Consider the following 26,669-nt stretch of genomic DNA (forward strand, 5'->3'; position numbering starts at 1 on the left):
ATTTAAAAAAGAAAGGCATCTTATCTATGCTTTCCTTGGCTCGAGAGTATATTGGATATGTCATGTGCTTGTTATATATTACCAAAAAATCAAATGCAGGTGCTCGATACAAATCCACACCTCCTGTAAACTCAGGAACCATGCTCATTTTGTCTGTCGTAAATGCGCTAATAATGCGAATGGCAACACCCGGAAGCCCGCAGACGGCGTTTTTGTGAAGCTATGAAGCCACCGTCTCGACGACGCCAACGTCCCGAGACGGTGGCCGAGCACAAAGGCGCGTCCCGACAGCCGCGTCCATCACCTAATCTGCGGAGACCGCCTTGCCGAGTGTCGTTGGTTATATTCGATGAAGCTCTTGCGCCTCAAGATGCCGAAAAGGGATCGTGGCGGACACTGCCGCATCTGCTTTCACTGTGGCATACGTACCCGAATACAATACATATAAGTAAATACTTTCTTGCATTATTTTTAAGCGTGAACTGCTCTCAGCTTCCGCTGTCGGCAACCTTCAAGTGACCTTGAGCCGGAAGCCAGAGCCGTTATCCGGGCGCTCAAACGAGAACATCCGGACAAGTTGCGAGAACAAAACGAGAACCCCCCACCCTTTGTACAGGATCGTGTTGCATACGCTAGTATCGCCCAAACAAGTTTAAAAAATATTGCTTCCGAGTTTTTTCTAATGTTTGTTCACAATATAACTCAAGCTGTAACTTCTAGTACGCTGAACGTTTATTTGTCATTTCCAATAGCGACGTTCAAAAGGCAGATACAGGACGCCATACACTTCAATCCTGGGAAATGGAATTTGCTGCGGGTCTACTGCGCGCCCGACGCGTCTGATGCGCTGTGTTGCTTTCATGGAGGAAGGAAGCAATTAGCTGCGGCTCAGCTCAGCTAACCCTTGATATGCAAAGCTAATGCTTGGTTTAGCCCCGCTAAGTCTTGGTTTCACTTGGTTAACCTTTGATTTAGCTGTAATTAGAGGGGCTGTCCCAAAGGCATTCACAACTCCCATCGATAGTTATCAAGAGGACTGCTCGGCAGCCTCACCCGCCAACAAACGCGAGTGCCATTTTGCTCCCGAAAGGGACGTTGTGCATTCAAATTGGAAGTAAGCGTGTTTCGGCCCCCGGTGAGCCTTTGCAGGGCCGGAGTGTGCGCCGGGTTGAGGATGGATGGACTGCGCGCATCCTGTTGCGCCCTGCGCTTCCTCGCCGCTCATTTTTGCTGTAAGTACGTGTGCACTATGACAGGCATCGGACTCTCTGCCGCGGCTGTTAAGCGGCGCTCGGGCGGAGCATTGCCGGCAGCTTTTGCGATGCACGCCTACCGCACTCCCCTTGCTACGACCGTTTGTGCACATATTTGCTTCATTTTATAGCAGCAATAAAATGCCGACGATTCGTGTCCGCTTCCTTATCACCAGTGATTGTCAAATGAGGAGGCGGAAGTAACGTGATATAGGAAAATTAAGTCATTGCGAAAAAATGCGGAGCTGACAAACGTTGCGACAAATCGCGGTCATGAAATTTCATCGACGGGGATGGAGAGAACCATTCCACACACTTCAGTGGAGACACTGTTGCGGATCTGACAATGTCTGCCGAATGCACTCGAACCCATTTTTATTCTACTGTAAATTTCCCTCCTATGATCAGGGTCCCCTGTGCGTAATTGACCTAGGTAAACGTAATCTTTCACAGACTCTAGAGACTGACTGGCGATTATGAACTCTTGTTCCCTTGCCAGGCTGTTGATCATTATCTTTGTTTTCTGCATATTAATCTTCAACCCTACTCTTACACTCTCTCTGTTAAGGTTCTCGATCATTTGTTGTAACTCATCCGGAGTGTTGTTGAACAGGACAGTGTCATCTGCAAACCGAAGGTTGCTGAGATATTCGCCATTGATCATCACTCCTAAGCCTTCCCAGTTTAATAGCTTGAATACTTCTTCCAAGTATGCAGTGGATAACATTGGAGAGACTGTGTCTCCTTGTCCGACCCCTTTCCACTTTTCTTATCGAGAACCAAGGTAGCTGCGTAATCTTTGTAGATTTTTCCAAAGAGATTCATGTCGGATACAACTCAAGTCTGCAGTGAAACCCCGCCTGCGCCCTCGTAAACGCTAGCCACTGTTCCTCCGCGAGGCTGCAAATAGTTCGTACTTAAAGCTTTCCCTGTTACCTAAATAAGGCGGTAACCGCAAAAATAAAATTATAAGCGCGTAATTTTGTACGCTTTCATTCGTCTTATACAGTGGAACGGTGAAAGCCTAATTCTTTATTGAACTGAAACAAAACGCTTCCTTCGCTGCAACCATTTATTTCCAAGTTTCATTTGAGTTGGGGCTGAAGTTTCATGAGTAAAATCAGGTCAGCAGTGAAATGAACTGTACCGTGGACTTTTGAAGAGTGAAATGCTCAGACTCCATACACTTTGTCCATGTCTGCTGCACACCTCATCGCTTCCGCCGATAAAGTACGACGTCATTTTGAAATGGACACATGATGACGATTTTGTCTGCTTCTGTGATTGGCGGGCGGAGTAACAACCTCGCGCGGTCCGTGAGCCTTAGTTGCCAACAACTGTTTTGTAAGTTGCACTGAAATACGTGCAAGAGGAGTTAACTACACCGAAAGTTGTCATCCTTACGGACTCCCGTGCTGCCCTTAGCAGGTTACAACGCAGTGAGCATGATTGTCCACTTGTGCGCAGCATTACTGACTCTGCGAGCAAAGTTACATCACATGAGGTATGTGCACATGTCGTTGCTCAATGGATACCTTCACACGTAGGAATCGCCGGAATTGAAGAGGCTGATCGGCTCGCTTCAAGTTGCGCTCATAAGAACTGTGACTGCCCAGAAATTTTGTGCAAGCTTGATGACGCTCGTCTCCTGATACGTCGCCACCTACTTAAGCAGCATCCAGATCAGCGTGTCACAAATGGAGAGAGAGAGAGAGAGAAACTTTATTTTGGTTCCTTCAAGGATTTAGCGTCTCGAGGTCTCGGTCGTCTTGGGCGCCGGCGACTTGGAGCCTCTTCCAGCAAGGGTGGGCCCCTATTCCAGGGCTCCACTGAGCCTAGCTACCTCACTAGCGTGCTGCACTAAGGCCCTTTGGGCCGTGAGCTCGCAGCTGGTAAGCCGACTCTCCCATTGCTCCGCACTCGGGTTATTGTGTTGGTGGAATGATTTATTGTGTTTACATTCCCATGTGACATGGTATAGTGTGGGTGTGGCCCCGCACCATGGGCAGGTGTCTCTGTATTGTGTTGGGTACATTTTGTTTAGGATGTATAAATTTGGGAAGGAGTTTGTCTGCAATCTGCGCCAACTCGTTGCTTCCTCCTGCGTTAGAGCTTTGTGCGGTGGGGGATATTTGGCTCTCGTCCCTCTGTATAAGTTTAAGATTTCTGTGTATCCTCCCTCACAAGCGTGTGGGTGATACTCCGGGGCGCGCGACTGCTCTGCTCGGAACGTGGTCTCTCGAGCTAGGCTGTCTGCCCTTTCGTTACCCTCTATGCCTGCGTGGGCCGGAATCCAGATTAACTTGTGCGTAACGTTTCTCTCGGCGAAGTTGGCTCCGCCAAGAATTCTGAGGGCGGCTTTGCTAATCCTGCCCCTCGTGTAATTTCTGCACGCTTCCTTCGAGTCTGTTAAGATGTTTAGAGGCCTGCCTGTCCTATATCCTTCTACTGCCGCCAGCGCCACGGCAATTTCTTCGGCCTCCGCTGTGTCGACTGCCTTTGCCGTCGCACATGTGATCAGATTCCCGTCGCCGTCCACCACCACCGCCGTGGCCGCGCGTTTCCCTTCTCGCGGGTACGTGGCAGCATCCGTGTACACCGTGTTCTCTAGTAGCGCGAGTGTCTTTTCCACGTATTCGGCTCGCGCCTGCCTTCTGCTCTCGTGGAGGTTGGGGTCCATGTTCTTAGGTACTGGCCTAACACTTATTGTTTTTCTTAAGCAGTCGGGCATGTCTGCGTATCTATCTACGTGTCCACTCGTGTCCCGTCCCAGCCTAGTCAGGAGCGCTCTCCCTGCAGGGGTGCTTTTGAGTCTGGCTTTTTGCGTTTCAAGCAGGGCTTCCGCCAGTTCGCTGAAAGTGTTGTTGATGCCCAGTTGGAGCAGTTTTTCGTTTGAAGTGTTTTTTGGCAGATGGAGAGCCGTCTTGTATGCTTTCCTGATTATCGTGTCCGCCTGTTCCCTCTCTCCTTTGGTCATCGCGTGGTATGGTATCGAGTAGATGACTCGGCTGACGACCAGGCTGCCGACGAGTTTGAGTGTGTCTTCCTCTTTCATGCCGTATCTTTTTTGGGAGACCCTGTTGATCATCCGGCCCACCTGCTCCGTCACTTTGCTCAGCAGGCTGATGGTGTGGCTGCATTTTCTGCTGCCCTGTAGCCACATGCCCAGGATTTTGATCATATTCTTTTCCGGGATGTTTTGACCATCAAGCGTTACTTCCAGCGTTGCTTGGGTGGGGTGTCTACCTACTCTCAGTAATTCGGATTTTTCTGTGGAGCATACCAGTCCCCTTTCTCTGGTGTACTTTTCGACACAGTGCGCAGCCTCTTGTAGCTTCTCTTGTTTTTCTCCCAGTGAACCTTGCGTGACCCAAACCGTGACGTCGTCCGCGTACATCGCATGTTGGATGCCCTGAATCTCGCCGAGTCGTTTTGCCAGGCCGATCATCGCCACATTAAATAGCACGGGCGATATCACGGAGCCTTGGGGTGTGCCTTTACACGGTGTGGAGAAGGCGTCGCTCCTCAACTCCCCCAGCCCTACCGTTGCCGTTCTGTCGGTTAGGAAGTCCTTGACGTAGTCGTGTACTTTCCTTCCGCAGTTGGTGTTGTTGAGGCCCTCCATTATGGCCGCGTGGCTGACGTTGTCGAAGGCGCCTTTGATGTCGAGCGCCATCACAACGTTTTCACCCGCCTTGGGCATTGTGTCGAGCACCTCCTCTTTGAGTTGCAGGAGGACGTCCTGCGTCGATAGGTTGGCCCTGAAGCCATACATGCTGTCAGGGTACCACCTCCCGTTCTCCAGGTGCTGCTGGATCCTTCTGGTGACTATTCTCTCATACAGTTTTCCCAGGCACGACGTAAGCGAGATCGGCCTGAGATTTTCGATCTGTAGTTTCTTGCCCGGCTTGGGTATCATGACCACGATGGCGTGTTTCCATTCCGCCGGTACCTTCCCCTCTTGCCAGAGCATGTTGAGGTACGACGTCAGCTGATCGACTGCCTCGTCGCTTAGGTTTCTTATGAGCGAGTTTCGAATCTTGTCCGCTCCCGCCGCTGTATTCTTGGTGGCCGCTCTCACGGCCTCGGTGACCTCCGCTCTTGTGATGGGTCGGTCCATTTTCGGGTTGTCCTCACCGAGATAATCTCCTTTGTAACCTTCGATTTGGTCTTTCCCGTAGCATTTTTCTCGGACTTCTTTCAGGAGCTGCTCTTCGGAACCTTCGTACTGGTGGACCAGTCTTTGGATCGATTTGCCGCTTTCGGACTTGTTCTTGCTAGGGTCCATTAGGGCCTTGAGGATACGCCACGTTTTGGCCGTACTTAGGGTCCCGTTCAGCGAGTTGCTAAACTGTTGCCACCCCTGTCTGGCCAGCTGCGTCGCGTACTCCTCCGTCTGCCTAGTGATGTCCGCTATCTTCTTCTTTAGCTTCTTATTTAGCTTTTGTCTTTTCCATCTCTTGGTGAGCCCGCGTCTAGCCTCCCAGAGCCTGAGGAGCCGCTTGTCGACTTCCGGTGTTTGTTCGGTTCTATGCACTTCTTGCGTGTACATTTCCTGAATTTGCTTGAGTTGCTGGCTCCACTCTTCAACCGAGGTAATGTTACCCTTTAGCTGTCGACAGTGTGCTCTAAAGGCGTCCCAATCCGTCAGCCGAGCCGTACCAATTTTCCTCTTGACATTGTCTGCCACCGTGCTGACTCTTATTATGTGGTGGTCGCTGCCAAGGTTCTCGAGCAGGTTTTCCCACTCTGCCTGCTTGGCGCCCCTGATAAAGGTTAGGTCGGGACACGTGTCTGGACTGACGCTGTTTCCCTGTCTAGTCGGCTGGTTTTCATCGGTTAGCAGCTCGCACCCGGTGTTTTCTGCCGCCGTGCAGATGCCTCGTCCCTTCTTGTCTTCCTTTTTATAGCCCCAGCGTGGGCTTTTAGCGTTAAAGTCTCCCGCTATGATTAGGGTGTTTTGTCCCGCCAATTTTTTGGCCTCCGCGAAAAGTTTAATAAAGTTTCCTTTTGTCTGTTTAGGTGGGCTGTACAAGTTTACTATGTACGTACTTCTAGCCTTTCTTTTCCTTTTGGGAATCACCTCCGTGATCACGTGTTCTATCTGGGTGTCCTCGATTTCTTTATGCGCTATGGTTACTACTTTGTTACTGATGAGGGTCGCGGTGCGGCCACTCTCCTGGCACGTGTAGCCCCTGAGTGCGGGGGTATTATTGGTTTCCTGTAGCATGATTATATCTGGTGGATTTTCTCGCGTAGATATGAACTGTTGCAGGAGTCCTTGCTTGCGCTTGTACCCTCTGCAGTTCCACTGCCATACTTCTAGTTGGTTTTGTCCTGCCATGTTGCGTTGTTACTGCTGTGGCTTGTACCTTGGGTTTCTGATCCGAATCTCCTGTCATTGTATAGCCTATCCCTGGCGTCATTAGTGGTTTTCTGCGTGTTTTGATTTTTGACGTAGTTACGGAAGCTCTGGTCCTGCAGAGCTATCTTTTGTTGCGTTTGTTGCATCTGATTTTGCATCTGTTGCATTTGGTTTTGCACGCTAGTCATGAAATTCCTGATTTCATCATTGAAGCTTTTCTCCTCTGTGTTTTGCTGCACTGGTGCCACGGCCTGCGGTGGTGGCGTTGGCGTTCTGATCGGCGAGTACCCCGCTCGTCTGAGCGCTTGCATTTCTTTAATTAGGTCGTCTATCCTCTTCCTGAGTTGTCGCGTTTCTTCTCGGCTTAGCTCGAGTTCGCGTTTGAGACTTTTGTTTTCCTCACTTAGTTGCCTTTCGGCCGCTGTCTGCGTGTTGTTAGTGTGTGGTCCCGAGTGCGAAGCAAAAAGTGTTTTGGGAGGGCCGGTCCCCCAGCTCACCTTAACGCCGCCGCCGCTCTTCTTTTGCTGTTTTTGCTGCTGCTGGCCCGTGCCGCCCAGGGGTGGATAGGATCCGTCCCGGTTGGACCCTCGGCTCTGGCTTCGGCCCCGGTCGCGGCTCCAGCTCCGTGACCCGCTCCGGTAGGCTTTGAAGTTTTGCTGACCCTGGTCCTGGCCCTCGTCTCGGAACCACCTCGGTCTTCTTGCGCCGCCTCTGCTTCGGCTGCGGCTGCGCCTCTGCTGCTGATGTCCCTGGGGACCTCCTCGCAGCTCGCCTGCCGTCTTGAGTCGTTGCTTGCAGTCGTTGAGTCGTTGCCACGTTGCAGTCCCGCGTGCCTGCAACGTGGTCGCCCCCGCATATCAGGCATTTGGGTGTGCACTGGTGTTGTTCCGCTGGATTTTGGCAGCCACATTGCTTGCAGGCCTTGGCCTCCGGATTCGGGCAGACGTCCGACCGATGCCCCTGCTGGCAGCATTTGTAGCATACTTGTCCCGTCGGGCGGTATGGATAGCACCACATCTCTCCACCGTAGTAGAGTACTTGCTTCGGGATTATGGGGCCATCAAATGTGATGACTGCCGTGCTCGACCGTCCAAGCATCCTGGCTGCTAAGATCTTGACTCCTTGCGTTCGGACTCTAAGGTTCGCCTTGAGCTCTTCTGGCGAGGTCCCCGCGTCCACCCCGTGGATGACCCCCCGCAACGTGCCCTCCGGCGCCGCCACGTGTGCGTTGATGGCGTAGCTGCTGTTCCCGAACGTTAGCTGCGTGATGCGCCGTATACGTTGGGCCGCCTCTTCGTTGCCGGTGCTTACTATTATGATGTTGGAGCCATTGCGCAGCCTGATGATCAAGTCTTCCGCCTTGCATCCGGATCCGGTGGCCGCGACCACCGCTCGCGCAACCTGGTGTGTCTGCAAGCTCTTGACTGCGAGTCCACTCGGCCTGAGCACTATCTTTAAATCGTCCTTCGGGAGCGGAGGCAGTCTCCTCCGCGGCAGCCCCTCTCCTCCTCCTCGCTTCGGCGCAGCTGGCGCGCCGCCTGTGATCTTTTCGTCGCCTAAGGAATTTCTGTTCCCTAGCGCCGTTCCCGCCAAAACTTGGCTGCTCGATCCTTTGCCGTCTCGCTGGCACCTCTTCTGTCTCCTGGACATGGCGATCTCCCATTCCGGGTCCGCGTCGTTATTGCTTTCTGCCTGTGGTCTTCCTGTCGTTGGGGTGCTGCCTTTCGGGGCTTGGGTGCCTGCCGCGGGCCCGCTTCGATCTTGCACGAGGACGGGCTCGGTGGCGTCGTGAAAATCTTCATCCATGGTTTCCTGGGTTTCCGCCATGAAACCTGTCGGTCCTCTCGTCGATGATTACTCAAAGTTGGGGTTGGGTATTCGGGACTTCGCTCCGGGTCGTCTCTACCTCGGGCCGAGGCCGGGGAGCCCGCGGAGCCCCGCTCTCGTGCTAGGTCTCGTTAGGCCTACCGTCCGGCCGACCACGGAGGAAATTCAAGGTCCGATAAAATCCAAAATATTGGACCCACCGGTTTGAATTTGGGGTCCTCGTGGTCCTCTTCAGTACCGGCGTCGATCTCAGCCAAAATTTTGGTGGTCCAATAGGGTTTGACGGGTCAAAAAGTCCAAAAACTGCGGAGTGCATGTGACACGCATCCGCTCGCCTCGGCTTCCGTCACAAATGGAACGTTCCCGCCCCGTGTTCACGGCCGATGCTTGCCTCGTCGCACTAGAGCACAACTGCTCAAGCTGAGGGTTGGTTGCGTGAACGTGCACGAACGTTTATACAGACAAGGGCGTGTGGCAAGTCCATTGTGTGCGTCTTGTGGCTGCTACGAAAACACCCTATATTTGAGTGCCCCGCATTCAGTGCGCAGCGCATGTCGCTAGTGAGAAACTATCATCTCCTTGGCCTGCGGTGTGCGACACTCGAGGAATGTTTATACCCCAGTGGCTGTGCATCTAAACGTGATCAGGCCCATCGCGACCTACTAACCTTTCTAGAGTTAACTAACTTAGGTTCACGTTTGTAGCGTGAACATTCAACATTCTGTAGCAGCGTGACCTTCAGTGACCGGCCCTACTGTGTGTGATCTGTACTGTGTCCTAACGCTTCTTCCTTCGAAGATGGGAGGTGGCGGGTTCAAACACCTTGTAGTGTATATTGTGAACCGGTGATTACGTGCAGGTGATTACGTGAAACGGTGATTACGTGCAGCTTTACTTGGCGTCTCATCGTGGAGCGCACAATTAGCCGCATAGTGAACTAGCCATGGATGTGATTGATAATTGTGGAGGCTGTTCGACGCGGCGTCACTTTAATTCTGGCTGCAGAGTCGAAACTCGGCAGAACAACGTGCGTAGTGTACTGTGTTGTACTTTAGTCTTTAGATTTGTGCTGTTGCTCTTCCTTTCCTCTTTCCTCCCTTCCTTCCTATTTTCCATTTCTGTGTTGCTGTCACCTCCCTTCAGAAGAGTAGGCAGGCGTTGTGCCCCTTCCGGTGGAAGTTGCCAGCCTGCTCCTCGCTTCCCCTTTCCTGTTAACTGTGCATATGTGTTCAAAACAAATAATAATAATAATAATAATAATAATAATAATAATAATAATAATAATAATAATAATAATAATAATAATAGTTACGTTTCATTCATTACCTTGTCATCTTCATCTCTTTGTTCTAAGGCTGCATATTTATTTGCAAGTACTAGCCTGAATTAGTCTGCTTTTACCCTTACTGCGTCTACTAGCGGGTTAGCCTGCTTCTCCTTGACCAATTTTACTCTTTCTCCCTTCCTATTGAGGTGAATCCTAGGCCTCACTAACCTATGATCACTGCACTTTACCCTACCTAATTAATCTACATCCTGCACTATGTTAGGATCGGTAGAAAGTATGAAATCTATTTCATTTCTGGTTTCATCATTAGGGCTTCTCCAGGCCAACTTTCTGTTGCTAACCTTTCTCAAGCAGGTGGTCATTACTCGCAGCTCATTCCTTTCCGCGAATTCTGCCAACATCTCTCCTCTAGTGTTCCTAGAATCGATGCCGTAGTTGCCAATCGCTTGATCACCAGCCTGCTCTTTGCCCACTTTTACATTTAGGTCGCCATGACTAGAGTATACTGAGTTTGCACTTTTCTCATTGCTAATACCAATTAGCCTAAACCCTTTTAAGATATATTAATTGTGAACGTTAGACTAAAATTTTAACCAGACAGTCACGCGATTGACCCTAATGCAAGAGTTGTAGTCCGAGGAGTTCATGATCGGTTGCAGACGCGCAATCAGTTGTTGGCCACCTTCAGTGAGAAAACAGAGACTGAATTGACGAAGATCGCAACAGTCGCGCTTTTAGCAGACACCCATGTGAGTGACGTCTATTTATGACTCACCGGGAAGCACAAAGCGAGCGACATCAGGGCCTGATACGGGATCGTGCTTGCCCGGCAGTAAGGCTCTCGAGACAAGAGGTAGTATAACCGCGCTCGCCGTGCACGAATACATACGCTGCCAAAGGGCCGTGATTTGTGTAAGCACATGTACGCCATATCATTGAACACATACGCCTTTGTTGCTGTACAGAGGCTGTGTCCAGATGTTGCTGCACAGATGTTGTGTCATCTAATTTATGTAGCACAGTCCAAGCGGCTGGCATCGGCAGCAGTTGCAGGAAGCTGAAACAGCCGACCCCGCCCTCATGGGCGCCGCCATATTTCATCACGTGGTCACGCGCCCATTGCGTGCCTCGACTGGCATGGAGTCGTAGCAAGCTGCCAGTTCGGCGCTTGTCGCCGACAATGTATGCGTACATGGCACGAAAATTTGGACAAAGTGTCAGAAGACACGTAAATGTCGCATATCCACCCTTCCATGCTCATTACGCCTTGTCCAAATGATGCGAGCATTGCTGTATATAGGGTCATCATTTTAATGGGATTTTTCTAAATTGCGTGTTGCAGATAACATGCATATATATGATAGCTGCATTGGCGCTCCAGTTACTTTTGTGGCTCAATGCATTAAATGCAGTCGTCTTGTAAAAGAAGTAAGCGGAAAAGCATTGTATTTTGTGTACAGCGCATCATTTTGAATTGTTGAATTTGGAAAAATATTGGGTAGCATGTGATGTTGATACAATAACTCTGTGGAACAGTTTTGTTATACACATTTAGATGCGCTGCCTACTGCCGGTTGGTGGACAAGCGCAGTGTGCTTAGACCAATCAATTGAATGTTATCATTACCAAATGTATATCTTTTTTAAATAAAAATTGAATTGAAGAAAAGAAAGGGACACCTAAGTCAAAGATTAGGGTTGCCCACCATTTTTTTTAAGTTGCTGGGGCTCCCTCAGTCGATCATTCAGGCATCTGCCCGTTTGGCCTACAGATACGACTTTCCGCAGGTGAGGGGACTCCCGTAGACTAACCCTACAGCGCAGCGCACAAATCGCTTAGCGTACTTCGCGCACCCTTGTCTCTCAGTACTCACGATACGACGACGTTGTACCTCAATCTCGCACGCACAAGGGAGGAGAGCGGGGATGAACTGCGCCGTCTTCCGTCTCGCGAAAGACACCGGAGAGAGAGAGAGGCCGGGGGGGGGGGGGCGTTCTACTCCGGCGGGGGCTGCGTACGGTGCGGCCTCTAGAAAGCAATGTGCGATGGTGACAAAGTGCGCCGAGTGCTGGTAGCTTCGTGTGCGCTGTGTTCTCGCCGCTTAATTCGCGTTGAAGCGAGAGGCAATACGAAGGTCAATTGGCTCGCTGCTGCCGCGGTTTTGACAGCGTTTTGACAGCGAGTGTTCGCAGTCGTCGAGTGAAGTGTTTTTATGTTTGCTTGTGCACGCGTGACACTATGCTTGCTAATTTAGTTAGTTAGCGAATGTTAACAAGTTTATACGACCGACAAATCTGCTATTCTTACTTCATACAGTAGTCTACTAACTTGCTATCGCACTCGATGCTTCGCCTTTCGGGCAAAACTGCGACTTTTTTTTTTCTACGTGACCTCGCATAAATGTGTCATAAATGCGCTAGTTTTACCTATGTCGTGCCGCGAGCTTCAAACATCCACGTTTTGAAGTTTTGTAATAGTACGTAATATTCTTGGTCATTCGTTTATGTTATGACTGTTGACGAACCGTTCAGCTTCGAACATTCTCACGTAGCATATGTAAACCACTCATTAGTCGACCAAATCCCCGAAGAATGCACTCATATATTCATTGAGTTTCAGTGAATGGGGCCAGAAGTTAATCAAGACCAGAAAATAAATATCTACAAGCGCGAGCGACGAGTGTCGACTAAATTTGCGGTGCCAATCAGTCATCATATGTTTTTTCTTCTCGGAACTTTGCCTTTGATAAAAATAATCCCAAAATTTCTTAGCCACAGCAATAATTTGGTTTGAGTTAGGTGATGGTTTGGCATTTTATTCCGGGCTTGTGGCGCAAGGAAACAAGGACGAAGAAAGCACAGGAAGACAGTATATATCTATATATAGAGTTAAGCAGACTTGTCAGAACGCCATTAACGAGTGCTTCATCTTTCTTTTTTCGATACTTCTCGCTTGTGAACATAAAACACGGAGCCCTGATGAGTACAACGATCCACGTTAGAATGCCACAGTTGCCCGTACACTAAGAAGCAGCTGCACCTAAATGAGTACGCGTACAGCATATTTAGCAGATTTACGCCCATTTTGGAATCTGTGCGAAGCGAAGCTTTCGTAAAGCGCTCAATCACACGCTATTAATTTGCCCATTTCATTCGCGCGTGCTTGACGCAAAGGAAACTGGCGCGCGCTCGTCGTCCACCCGTGCTGCGCAGTGTGGCGGCACACGCGGCGCCTCAAAGAGCTGGTTGGCACGAGAGACGCGCGGCCTCACGGTTTGAGCATCGGGCTGCTGCGATGGGAGACCCAGGTTCGAGCCCACCGTCGGACAGGTAATTCGATTTCTATATGCTTTTCGGCAAGGCAGCAACCACGGTCCGGAAAGCGCGGGTGGCTTCGCAAAGGAATCTTCTCTTTCAGATGCGGTGTTCAACGTCCATAACTGGACCGTCGGTCACGAGGGACGCGGTAGTGCTGGAGCTCCGGATTCACATCGACCACATCTATCGTTTTTTGATGTCCACATGTATAGCTAAGCGCCGGAGCGTTGTTGCATTAGATCCGGGTAGGAACTTGACCGGGAATCGAACCACCACTGAAGATATATAAGCAGCGGTTCTTGACGCAACAAATGGCTATAGTCACGGTGCACAAGCGCCGTTTGTTTATAGTGCGCGAACTAGCCGGTTAAGAAGGGTCCCTATAAACAATAAAAACACCGCCCAAGCACTGTGTACGGATGGTTAATCAGAGAAGCTGAAACGCGCGGCCCCGGTGTTTATCACTGGGTTAATCCCGACGGTTCATTAAACGACGGCATGGCAGACTGCCGCGTCCTCCGTACGCAGTTGCTGCTTGCGCTCGGCTGCACGAGCCTTTTCTTGAGCCCGGGCTGCAGCATCGGCGCGGCGTAGACGAGCTCGTTCCCGGTTCTGCTCGCGGTGTTGCTGATCGAAAGTTGCCTGCTCCTCAGGAATACGTATGACGTGTGACCTGCCCATTTCGGAGCCGGAGAGAAACTGTAGCGCGCGCGCTCGGCTGCGACGAAGAGCAACGACGTCACCATTGGCAAAAGCCAATCGCGCGCGTCTCTATCTCTCTTTTAAGTTATTTTTTTCGCGCATGCGCACATGGTTTCGCCGGAGGAGTTTTCGGCGTACAGGCCACAGAGGTACGGACGTGCGGACGAATCGGCTACACCATATACAGCTTCGCTGTAAAAGTTGCAACGCTTGTAGTTGACAGTTCCATTTCTAACAGAGAACTGCGGTTACTGACACAACGAATGGCCTAGGCTAGCGCTCAGCCATTTCATCTCGCATGCTTGCCGCTGCAGTGCCTGCTCGTCAAGGCTTTGGTCGTTAGCTGCCATTAAGCCCTATGTCTCAACCGCGCAGGTAGTAGAAGGTGTCTGGAGTCTAGGTTAAGTACGCTTGCTCTAAAGGTGGGTGCGAGAGGGTGCGAAACATTCTGTCCATACTGAACACGTTTACCAATAGATCATCGAATTTTCACTATCAGAATTCAGGCATATCGTTTCCAATTCCCGCAATAGAGATACGAGGTCGCGTGGTTTGGAAACACAACCGTAAGATAACGATTCAGATTACTTTATATTAGCGATTTCTCAATCGACTCTTTAGGTTTGTTTGGTGACAATTTTTTTTCTATTTAGCTACCCACGACCCTTTCTCTTTCTTTTCTTTTTTTTTCCTGCGACGTGACAGAAACATTGACGATATTTAGCGATTTCGAAGGTACGAAAGTTGCTTTGTGATCGACATTCTAGAACGCGCTTCGATATTGAAAAAAAAAACTACAAGAACGTGGCCTAGGGTTTCTGTATAACGGCCCGTGGGTTACAGCTGTGTACATAATGAAGCAACGATTGTCTGAACTCACGGAGGCCATAACTTACGGTTAATTGCGACGAGGCAAACAAGCTTCCCATTGTGTTCACAGAATATACTCTCTTTCATCGTTTATGAAACTCATAAGAATATGTTTTAATGCTGCGGATGAGCACTGCAGTTTCACTAGTATGTTCGATTGATGGACGTTCGCAAGTAAAGCAGTAAATTAAATACCAAACCTTATTGTAATCAGTTTTGTAGAACGCAGCAGCTGAACAATAGGACAGATAAACTATAGAAAGGCGTAAGTTTCGGACGGGCTGGGCTTGTTCACGCGAATCTGAACGCACTGCCTCCGCTTCTCACGATTTTTGAACAAATCAGCATTGCCTGGACCTTTCAGGTGGATTAAAAGGCGGCAATATAGTACTGACCTGCATAAAAGTTACGTAATTGTCACTGCCGTGTTAGAAACATGACAAGGTCATGTCGCATAATGTTTTTCTCCTTACATGAGCGCTGAATGCTGGAAAATTTGCAGACATAACGTGGACAAAGTCCATATTTGAGAAAAAAATCAGGTGACCCGTGTTTTTGACCCGTGTAGATTTACAATCTCGAAATCTCAAGGGAATGTTTAAAAAATGAAAGTCCCCTACCCCTTTCTGGTAATTTCCCGGTTTATTCCTCACCACATGGACACTAGACGAACGTGACACATTTACATAGATGCGTTACGCCATGTCAGTTTATATTACAGCGTTCCAAAAACTCCTACACTACGTAAAATTCACGCGACAGTTGTAGCGACAATTTTATCGACAATGGAGCCAAATTTCGCAAAAATTCAGCGACTTCATTGTCTCAGTTTAGCGATGTACATTCGAAGAAAATGTTGGCAACTCTGCAAATAACGGTACACTTGTGAACCCTGTGATCCCATGCAGTTATTCAGCCGAGCGGGCGATGCAGGCTTCGGAACGAGGCGCGTCTGACCGGACTTGGGGCACGCAGCTTGGGTACGCGTCGCGAACAACAACGTCACGCCCGCAATCAAACACTCCAGTGCACAGCCCGCAAATTCTCGCTGAGTGAATCAGCGGGACACGACCGGACGCACGCACACTGTCTGCAGCACTCGCGTTGGAATCGGCATCGCCCGCGCCCACCCATCGCACCTTTTCCTCCTCTACATTGTGCCGCAAGCAAATCTATACCTGAATCCCCCTCGCCGCCGTGCCTCCGGCAACGCGTGCTTGCATTAGGACAAATGCTTTCGTTCAAGTTGATTGTTTCATTGCAGGTACATATATACAGAAGATATTATACAGATTATAGCAGATGGGCAAACTATATCTACCCATGGTTGGACATTCCGTTACCTGATTTACACAACCCGTTCCGCAAGTTCTGCGCGTCTTTCGACTAGTGCCAGGAAATGCCAGGTATGTCACTGAGGTCACTGTAGCTCTAAGCCCGGAAAAACAAAGCAAAAAAAAAACGAGACTGCTTCTTTTTTTCCTCCCGCCCCCCCCCCCCCCCTTTTTTTTCCTTTAGCGTTAGCTCCCGTTAGCGCCCGATAAGACGGACGCGATTAATGTGTGAACAGTTGGTTGGTTTCCCACAGACGCAATAAAAAGAAATGGGGGGTGGGGGACTCGCTTAACATGATTCGCTAATTCACTTAAGTCAAACTTTTGGAGCCACCACTAATGCTGGTATTCTGCTTGCTGCACGACAAGCAAATCATGCTTCTGTGGACACGAACATCTACGTCAGGGTCAACGATGACGTGGAATCCTGCATACTGACACCTTCGAACCAATAACCGAGAACATCCTAAAGAGAGAGAGAGAGATAGTTCAATAAAAGCTGAAGATGTCGGGGCTGCTATATGCAGGGCTCGTTACTTCCAGTGAGTTCTTTGAGTTGACATGAAAAGGTCAAGACAGCTGCAAGAAATGCCTCTAGAGGCCGATAATTAAAGTGCAAACACTGGCCAGCAGTCACAAAAACTAGCGGTGTTAACACATGATGCTGCTGATATCGCTCCGAACACTATGCACATTTTTTATTTTACACGATGGTAATGAATAAATTTTGAACAAGCTAGGTTAAATGTCCGATTTTTTAACAGTGCACAGGTTTGCGCATTGATGACACAATAAATTGATTAAGAGTGCACAAAGCGACGCTTCGTATCATGCAAATTTAACAAATGTGACTTCTTACGTCCACCATTCTTGTTTTCATGCCGTTGCATTTATTGTTTTGTGTATTTGGTATTTGGGTGCACCCGAAGTAGTATATCTTTAGTTTTGTCGATTAATTATGCCAAGGTGAACTTCTGATTTGACGAACCGTCGTTCACGGTCCCCTCGAGATCGCGTTAAAGGGAGTCGACTGCGCAATCGCGAAATCAGGGGCAGGGATCGCTTATAATCGAAAGCAGCCTAAATTAGTGTTATTACTGCAATTGGTACTTGAAGATGGAACATTCGACACATTGTCGCTGGAAGGAGATAAGTCAGGGCATATTTACTTCGAACGGCATACGCATTTTCATGACTAGCTCTGACACGCGCCAGTAAGTTTCGTAGGGATGCAGACAATAGGCATCCTCCTCTCCGCTCACGACTTCCGACTGCACTCGTGCGTTAGCCTGACGTGAGATTAGAACGCGACACGTGTGCCACTATTACAGCATCGGACATTTACGTCCAGCGTTTGCGGCGTTCTTGCTGCACGCCATCGGACAACCGTGTCAAGAGGAAATAACAGGTGGAATCGATCGCCGTGTACACGCGATAAACCGTGAGGCAGGACGTAAACACGTCGCAGACAACTGATGACAACTGTCGTAATTGCTTTTGGAAACTTTTTTCTCTTTTCGGATTATCCCCGACTGGTCGAAGCACTGCTTTCAGCCAGTGCATGTTCGTGTACACAATGTCGTGGCCAGTCCTCGGCCATCACCCACATAGAATTGACAGAATACATGGCGATGTGTACATTGTGAAACTTCCTTTCCCGCAGCATTACCGCATCGACAGTGAGCACACGTGGACTTCAGTAAAACGGGCACTTCATTTTTGCGCTCTGTTCATCTCGTTAGCTCTCCTGTAAGCGTGAGCTCACGTATTCTACCTCCTCACATCCCATAATTATCTTTGTCTTGTCTTTTAGTGAATGTTATCTATAACACTGGCCTATTCATGACGTCTCTAAGTTTTCGTTCGTCACCTTTGGTGTGATATGCATGTGGTAAGGCACTGCATATCCCTTTGCCAAACACAGTATTTCTATTCTTTTTTTCGCAGAATCAAAATTGCGATGACAGACTACAGGCGCGCTTGCAAAGAGCGACGCGAACGTTATACGAGACAGAGAGGTATAACAGTATCGGCAGTGAATGTGACACCAACTTAAAAGTAAGAAACTTTATAACAATATAAGCAACAGAAAATAAAACACTTAAGAATAACGGAGCCACCCAAAGTTAAGTAAATAGCAGCCACCCGACAGACATGGGCCATTTGAACAATAGCCAGAAGTCCGAATAAAACGTAGTAAAGAGCTGGTCGTAACACCGCATAGCTGCTGATGAGTGAGCATAAGCTGCACATGTTACGCTCATCGTGAAGCTATACACGAGTACTGCTCGAGGTGACTGGCAATAAGTTCGGCGCTCAGCAGCTATTCTTCTCCGGACCATCGGCCGATTCGTCCCTCCGCTAGGCGTTGTGTATCCGCCGATCTCGTACGCCTGTCACCGTGTTGACAGCCGACAACAGACACAGCTGCAACACCCAGCTCCCCCGGCAGCTCCAAAGCTGCGCCTTCGCCGAAAACATGTAGCGAACTTCGCTAGATGTTTGCGAACGTTTGCGAAGCGCGCGGAGCCTTCGACATCGTGCTATCATTCGAGGTGACATTTTCTGCTAGCTAAACTCCAATCAACGCACACGTGCACGACAGCAGAGAAACGCTCGATAGGTTTTATGTCTGTTTACGCGAATGAGGCTCTTAACGAGGGGCTGACGTGTCTGACGCGCTGCTCGAGATGAAAACGCACACATACGAAACGACACGCACACACAAAGCACACTGCACTCGCACAAAATACGCAGTAAGACAGAACCAAATCTATACATCCCAGTGTCTCGCTCGAGCAAATCTCTCGCAGGAAAGTTAAGACATGCGGCGGTGCTCGTGGGTCCAAGAAATGGGCCCACGAGCCGTGTACTCGCTCGAGAGGAGCCAGTGGCAAAAGAGCACTGAGGTAAAACATGCGAACGCATTCGTTCGTGACTTACGCACAGCCATGTGGTTCGACGAGCATGCGAGTGATCCTTTACCATACAGGTATTTGCGCTGCTAAGGTTATGTGCAGTAAACACAAAAACCAGAAGTACGAGGACGATGTACGCGTACCAAGTATTATTTTGTCTCCGCATCAATCTCGTTCGTTTCTGTTATCCTACGTTTTAGTAACTTTGCCAGCGCGAATGCCTGTGAACTTTTCGCATGTCAACTACCGTCAATAGGGAAGGCAGGAAGGAAAACTTTATTTGGTCTTGCAAGTAGTGGCAATTAACCACTAAGCGGGCCGCTCCCACGTCGGGACCGGAAGGCCAAGCCTCACGGCCACGTCGTGAGGCACGTCGTGAGGCTTGACGAAGTTGCGAAGAATTTGGCAACAAGGTGTGGTTCCGAAACGTCCCACGCGTGCAGCTTTCGAGTTGAGGCGGAGAGAGAGAGCACAAAACTTTGATTTTCTGAAACGGTAATCCGAGTCGGACCCGGATCACCCTAGGTGGGAGGATTCCTTTTTCCAAGAACTCTCTGGCTTGGGCTGCCTCCTTGGCCCGGGCGACGAGACTGCGTTGGTCGTCCAGGTCATCAGAGGAAAGCTTGGCCTCGCACGTTTCAACTGTCGTATAGATCTACGGTGAGTTGGAGCGCTCCTCTTGTGCTTCTATGGGGCGGCCTTCTCTGGAGTCGTCTTGAGGAGCTTTTGAGGTAGGGACTGCGGATGTGTCACGCAGTGGGCAATCCTGGACCATGTGTTGCAGAGTGTCTGGAACGTCGCAATGGGGGCATGTGTACGAGTACTAGCTGCGAAGGATACAGTCTGTGCATGATTATTCCGTGTACGTAGCTGTTGGTCTGTAGGCGGCGCAGGATGACTTCTTCCTCCTTGCTCAGATTCTTGTGTGGTGAAGCGTACATTCTTCTGCTGAGTCGGTGGTGTTACAGAAGCTCCGAGTGCTTTAGGGCGATGTCATCAATGTTGGTGGCCGGCCTATTGTGGGATGGGAGGAAAGTCCGGCTGGAATGCTAGCGGGCCGTGGCGTGTGCCGCCTCATTTCCTGCCTTGCCCTGATGGCCTGGAACCCAGTTGATGTAGGTGTCGGGGTGCGGGGCGCGTGCGATGTGATTTCTAAGTATTTTGAGTGCGGTTTCTGATATGCGTCCTTTTTGATAGTTGCGAGCTGCTGCTTGGGAGTCTGTTAGGATTACTGCTACTTCAGGGCAAGTTGTTATTGCCAGAGCAATTGCCGTTTCTACTGCAGTCTAGGGGGCTCTTGCTCGGATGGTGACAGTTGCAACTTCGTTGCCTTGGTGATCCGTGACGCTTAGGGCAAAGGCGTTGCGTTTAATATATCGGGAAGCATCGGTGTACCTCGTATCAGGGTCTCTCCCGTATTTCTTGCTGCGTGCGCTGACTCTGCTTTGCCGACTCTCCTTATGCTAAGTTGGATGCATATTGCGCGGTATACTTGCAACGCTGATACAGTCCCGGACTGCAGGTGGGATTCTTGCTTTCTGGTCTGTGTCTGCAATGAAGCTTTCACTGTAACTGAGGTAGCGCAATAGTTCACGTCCGGTGGGCGTGAGCTTGAGTCGCTCTAGTTGGCTGATCTTATGAGCCTCGACAAGCTCTTCCCACGTATTGTGGAAGAAATAATTTTATGCGCACGAAGTTTTCAGCGAAGAGCGAGCTGCGTTCGAGGCATGAAACAAACGATGCCGCAGAAATACTTCTGGCGCACATGATGTTCGCGACGTGAAGAGAGAATAGCGCCACGTAGTCCTCGTGCACGAAGACGATTGCCGTGGGCGTGACACCAACGGCTGTTAGCCTTTTTTTCTTTCTGCATATGGCCGCCATCACGCCATGGCATTCCAGACGCTGCACCTCGCGCGCTCCCACCGCATGTGCCACCCTGAAATGGTTCGTCAAGTCGCTCTCGCGATGCTTTGTGCGTCGATGGCGCCCATAGAAAGCCGGCAGCACCACGGCGGCCGCCCTCCTGGTTTCTACTCCGGTGGCGCTTTGCCGTCAGTGATTGAGCGACAAGCTTCTCTCCCGCCTACGCGAGAGCTTAAAGTAGGTTCCTCTGTAAGCTCGGTAACGTGAACTATGCAAGATCACCCCGATCCACGTGCCCACCTCGTCTCCTGTCCCGCGTCCGAGTGACACTTGGCCTGGCTAAAATCCTATCGCTCCCACAGCTCCCCGTTATCTTAGCACGCGATGTGACGGTGCCAAGTCCGCCGGCGGGAGATGATGCCACACGTAGTGCTCGTGCACGATACGTCGACGGCGTCGCAATGCCCCGAAACGCGATAGACGAGGTATCGCGAAAAGCTGCGCGCCAGCTGTACTGCTCGGACATGCTTGTGATGTTTCGGAGAAAAAGACTCGAGGGACAGGAAGAGGAAGTAGAGGAGGGCCAAGAGGCACGCTTGTAAATAAATGAGTGCACTTTAACTCGTATTTTATATTTGGCGCAGCCAGTCACGTGGCTCGAAATAACGCTCGTAAGAGCGGATGGGCAGGCGACCGTGAATACCATCTAGCCTGATGGCGAAGACCCAGTGCTCCTTCAGGTATCAGCGACATGGTCGGAACTGCTTCCGCATCATGGGCGCTATGACGTCAAACTATTCCAATTCTGCTATCAGTCGTCCGCGACCTGTCTGTCACGCGACATCACGAAAACCGCAATGCCTCCCCATCTGATATGATGCGCACACACTGATTATGCATGATTTGACAGAAAAAAGAAAAACAGTTATTTCTGATTCGACCCCTTCTCGCCATTAGCCCTCGGCTATTGGTAAAAAGTTTTCGGGCTGTGCCCACTTCACCTGCCTTTCACGCGACGTCACAAAACCGCACAAACTCGCCGCGTCAAAGTGACGTGTACGCGATAAAGATGCATTAATATGCCGAACAAAACTGAATTTTTTTCGGAATAGCCGCAGGCTGCCCCGTTCCGAAAGGAATAAAAGATTGCTGCCGCCGATCACTGAGACGCTGGCTACTCGCACCTGCGGGAGAGCATGGGTGTATTTGCATATAATAAAACTTCTTGTGTGACCGTGTAACGTTTTCAAGCACTTTCGGCACGTTTACTACCTCATTCCGCCAACTCTTCTTTGCTGGGGGTCAGTTTTAGCGTCATTCTTAAGTTTCCGTTGCATTCCACCGCGATTTTCGACCAGCCACCACAAGCTAAGTAAGGGAAAGCCGACCAATCGCAGGCGCCGGCACCACCCTCTTCATCCGGTTGTCGATTTTCAGTGCACTGGCTCTGCCTCAGTGAATCCCTCTCCACTTGAGCGTTCTCCTCGCTTCTTGCCAGCCAATTAGATACGACAAGCCGCTCAGTGTAGGCAATGTTATTCGTTGTTCAAGCAAACAAAAGTGACTTCCTATGAACGAGGAGAGCGTTTGATTGGTCTGTTTAGGCAACACTGCGGGTGACCGCCCGGTGCTTGCGTCGGTGGTTACGCAAATTTGACGTCAGGAAATTGGAATAGAAACATATTGGAATAGTTTTACGTTATAGGGCCCCAGAATATACTTTTTCTCTCACGTTTTCTCTCCCGACACCCGTTTAAGCGCCGAATTCCCCGTAGTGGGTATGCGCGCCACTTATGGGAAGTAAGCAAGAAGAGTCAACTGAGCGAAGAGATCGGGAAAGGCATGCGGTACTAATCGATACTTCTACATCCGAAATTGAGAAAATGTATTCGGGAGATTCACGTTCCAAGAGGAAGATTGAGTGCGCGGCTAACATTTAATTGCAAAGGCTGACGCAGCGACAAATCATATACAGCACAAGCTGCATGCCGCGACGTGTTCTTGAAGCAGCGTGCAACTCACCGAAATCCCAGAAACTATACATCCATGAAATAAAGCCCGATCGTTTCGATGCGCGGTCCACTACAGCCAAATTGTGGCTAATATTTTATGAATACGTATGTACAAAGAAGCAGTGGATGTCTTCGGATGACAAGTTGTGTTACATGCGCCGTTTTTTATCGGGTAACGTCGGGAAATGGTATGACTTTCTAATTACAAGCCGGTGCAGTCACCAACGGCACAAATGGAAGGATAGGTTTCCGCTTTTAAGTGAAATCCGATTGACCGTTGGGACGATGCACTAGACACGGAAGGGACGCTTTTGGATTACTTTTTTTGTAGAAGAGACGATTGGTCTACGTTGCCGACCCTGGCCTCCCGCACTGTGCAGTCCTGCCATTGATGATTCACGGCACGACTAAGGACTCGCGAAGAAGTGTGCGCATACACTCTCCAACTTCCACAGATGACTTGTTTACTTGCCTAGGTATGTCCCCTGTGATCGCCTAATTGAAGACCCATAAAAAAAGCCCAATATCCCATCACTAAGTACTGAAGTACATGGCGAAAAGCGAGAATATCTGAATATTGAGTTCGACCATTGCGATGAAACGAGAAATGTGTGCCTCTTGAAATCAAACCTTTTATATGTTACGACATAAATGGAAAAAGCGTGGACTCACTAGTAGACACTAAAGCGTCAATAAGCGGGGTAACCTTGTTCAAATAGTAACCTTGTTCAAGCGAGCGATTTCGATGAAGGGAAATGCTACAGCTAGTGTTCAAAGCTACGACGGAAAAACTAGAACGTTGCAACACAGGGCGTATATATAAGTTGGATTTTGCGGGCATCGCCTGATAGTGGATGCCCTTGGCATGCAAAGCGTTGACGCCTCGTTTATTTTTTTCTGGAACTGATGCAAAGCGAACGAATATGAACATTTCCATGGAGAGACGTGTTATCGTTTGACGGATAATTAAAAACGCCTATTATGATAATGATAATGATGAAGCGCTGATCAAAAAAAAAAAACTTGGCAGACATTTTAGCTCTATCGTTTAGTAATAGTTCGGTAATATCGCTTGGTTGATAATCCCTGTAACACGCTTTTGTTCTATATATTCGTGCATCTTGTGGCCGGCTGCATCAAACACGTTTTTCACTGCTTATCTCGTGCTGCTGAGCACTAGGTCGCGGGTTCGATGCCAGGCCACGGCGACTTCATTTCGATGGGGACGAAATGCAAGCACGCTCGTGTACTTCGACTTATGCGTGCCCTAAAGAACCCCAGGATGGCAGAGTTAATGCGCAGCCGTCCGCTATATACGGCGTTTCTCATCATCCTTACAGTTGTGTCCCATTGAGGGAGGGGAGGGGAGGGGGGGGAGGCACGGTAATAAACCGCGTGAGTCAGTCAGTTTCTCCGTGAACCGCCTCAAAACAAGCAACGCGTACACCGATACGACCGCAGCGGCATCATCCACGCGGACGCACATTTTACATGTGCGTAGCGTTCTAAACCCCCACATTTGATCGTGCGCAATTTCATGCGCGACTATTTTCAATTAGCGAAGATAAATGTGCATATTAATGATTCCACTTCTGCCTTCTTTCTTTATCTCTCTCTGTCTCTCTGTAAAGCAGATATTTTATTTATCTATGCCGATGCTTTTCCCGAGAGCCGTGTCCATACTGCGTTCATGCTGTGAAGGGTATAGGACGAATGTGGAGAGCTAAGGATCCGGGAAGGACATCACGGATGCCGGGATATGCTCTTTTGACGCCAAGACTTGGTTGCAGCAGGGACGGAGAACTAAGTCCGTGAAGCATTTCGCGGTTTTGGTAGCCACATGGCTTCAAAAAAAAATCAATATACAGGTCTAAAAGAACCCTATAAAACATCAGTTCAACTGCGCTTGTCCTGCTGTGTGTGTTAGTCTATTGCTGTCTTCGTCTTCTTCGCGCTGCTTCCAGTTCGCCCAAATCAAGTTATTGCATGTCAGTTCAACTTTTCACATCCGTCACAGGGATTGCTACGGGCACTTGTCTTCTCCGCAGCTGATAAATGGCCCGTATGAGTGCCGCATGCGGCATAAATACGGTGAACAAGCGCGGAGTCTGGCAGTTGTGCCCCACTCCGCTCAGGCTCGTTAGCGTATTGCCTCCGTTTCAGCGCCTCTGTCGGGACAAGACAGGCGACGATGAGGCATTGCAACGAGTTATGCGCGTGCGTGCAACGCTCAGGACCCGCGGTATTTCTTTCACCCTGCAGCCTTTCTTTGGCAGTTGTGCCGCCGATTGTCCTCGGTTCGCGACAAAACCAACTGACTTCAACGAAGTTCTGCGAAGTGCCACTAGAATACTCACACCTGAAATAAAAATCGATTTGCGCGGCGCATGTGCATACGCTGTGCAGCGCAACACAAGAGTAAGATTAGGCGCTTATTGACTAGGTCGCGCATCGATATTCAATCACGGTTTATTTTTTTACCACTCACCCCAAAGCGCTAGAGGCAGCAAGTAAGCGGGACCGCTATCTATTTGTTCTTTGTAACGCTTATACTGTCACTGTTTAAGATGCTTCGTATACCTGCCTACGAGAGTTATGGTGCGAGAAATAGCATTTGCACAGTTGTAAGTAATATAAATCCGTGCTGTTATTCCATTTATAAATTGCCATATATTTTATTTTCTCGGTACCCAACTGCGCGCAGCTGACTAACGAAAGTGTGCTGGCAATTTCTATTATAGTTTATCCGGCTCGGCCTTAATTTAGTCCTCGCAAGCTGCGGGCGTTCCAGGTTTGAGCTCGATGCATGAGATAGACTTTGAGAGAACACTCATATGGGAGAAGTGAGCGATAACACTTACCCCCGCCGTAGGCGTAGCAGAGGTAGGGGAAGCGCCACACATTGGACAGGTCCACGGCAAATCCAATCACGGACAGGAGGAAATCGGCCTTCTTGCCCCATACTTCTCTGTCGCCGGACTTCCGGCCCAAACTGTCCGTCGCATCCTTGGCGTCGGAGCGGGGAGTCAAGCAGACTTCCGTCACGGCCTGAGAACCGGAGTTGTTGGCCGATGACGAATGCTGCTCGTGCCGATCAGAAGAAGCCGCGTTGCAGCCACCTTCGTTGACCAACGACGCCTTTGGCTCGCCCGCCAGAGGCGAATTTTCGTCTGTTTCCGCCATGCGAAATGAGGCAGCGTGTCTGTTCTAGCGAGGACTCGAGAGCACGTAGTTCGCAATGGGCCAAGAGGCGCGCATTCAGCTGCACGCACCTGTTGCTTAAGCTTGAAACCTCTCACCGCAAAAGCGAAAGATGTTGGTTTGCGCGAGGTCCTAATACTTTCCCCGAGTTGATTTGTCAGTTGCCGCCTTTTATCCACTATTTTTCTTGCTCCTTGCTATTCGTTGAAATCGCCTGCTCGACGATCCCCAGCAGACGACGCGGCCGCACCGCTGAGCAGACGACGCGAGTGCGCTCCCTGCTTCGCATCGAAGCACCGCTCGCAGGGCACGTGATTCGGGTCGCCCAATAGCATCGTGCGGGTGTCGTCATCTTTGACCAATAGGCAAGCGAAGCTCCTGAAAGAGAAGAGAAAAACCGAGGGAAAGAAAGTTCTGCCGCCTCGAAGCTTTTTGCTGAACTCCCGGGTGCCTTTGCCGGGCTTGAAAAAGTAGCGCCGGCATAGCGCCGGAGACCAATAAAGCAGTGCAGTGCGCACGGTTTGCGCCCTTGCAGAAACCGCGGGGCGCGACGCGTCCCGGCAGTTGATGGATTTTTGCGGGGAAAAGTGGTGTGTGCAGTTTGAAGAGAGAGCGCGGCCAGTCGGGCGCTGAGAGAGCCGCCGCGCCGCCGCCTTTTATTTTTCTTTCTTTGCTTGATCGGACACCTGTTGATGCCGACCATCTTTTTCCTCCGC

At 49.9% G+C, this 26,669-nt stretch overlaps 1 protein-coding gene across 2 annotated transcripts in view; it reads right to left on the reverse strand.

The window, feature by feature from the left end:
- The window catches only part of DAT (Sodium-dependent dopamine transporter), a 97,209-nt gene extending 70,897 nt beyond the window's left edge, over positions 1-26,312 (reverse strand). The window contains exon 1 of one of the 2 annotated variants that reach the window (XM_065427591.1): positions 25,614-26,310. In XM_065427591.1, the coding sequence (XP_065283663.1) occupies positions 25,614-25,935 (322 nt within the window). In that variant the 5' untranslated portion in view covers positions 25,936-26,310. Of the gene's footprint in view, positions 1-25,613 lie in introns of both variants that reach the window. The other variant, XM_070534599.1, reaches the window with a different exon arrangement.
- Positions 26,313-26,669: the final 357 nt, after the last annotated feature.

Source organism: Dermacentor albipictus, chromosome 2 (assembly GCF_038994185.2).
Source record: "Dermacentor albipictus isolate Rhodes 1998 colony chromosome 2, USDA_Dalb.pri_finalv2, whole genome shotgun sequence".
Taxonomy (NCBI): Eukaryota; Metazoa; Arthropoda; class Arachnida; order Ixodida; family Ixodidae; genus Dermacentor; species Dermacentor albipictus.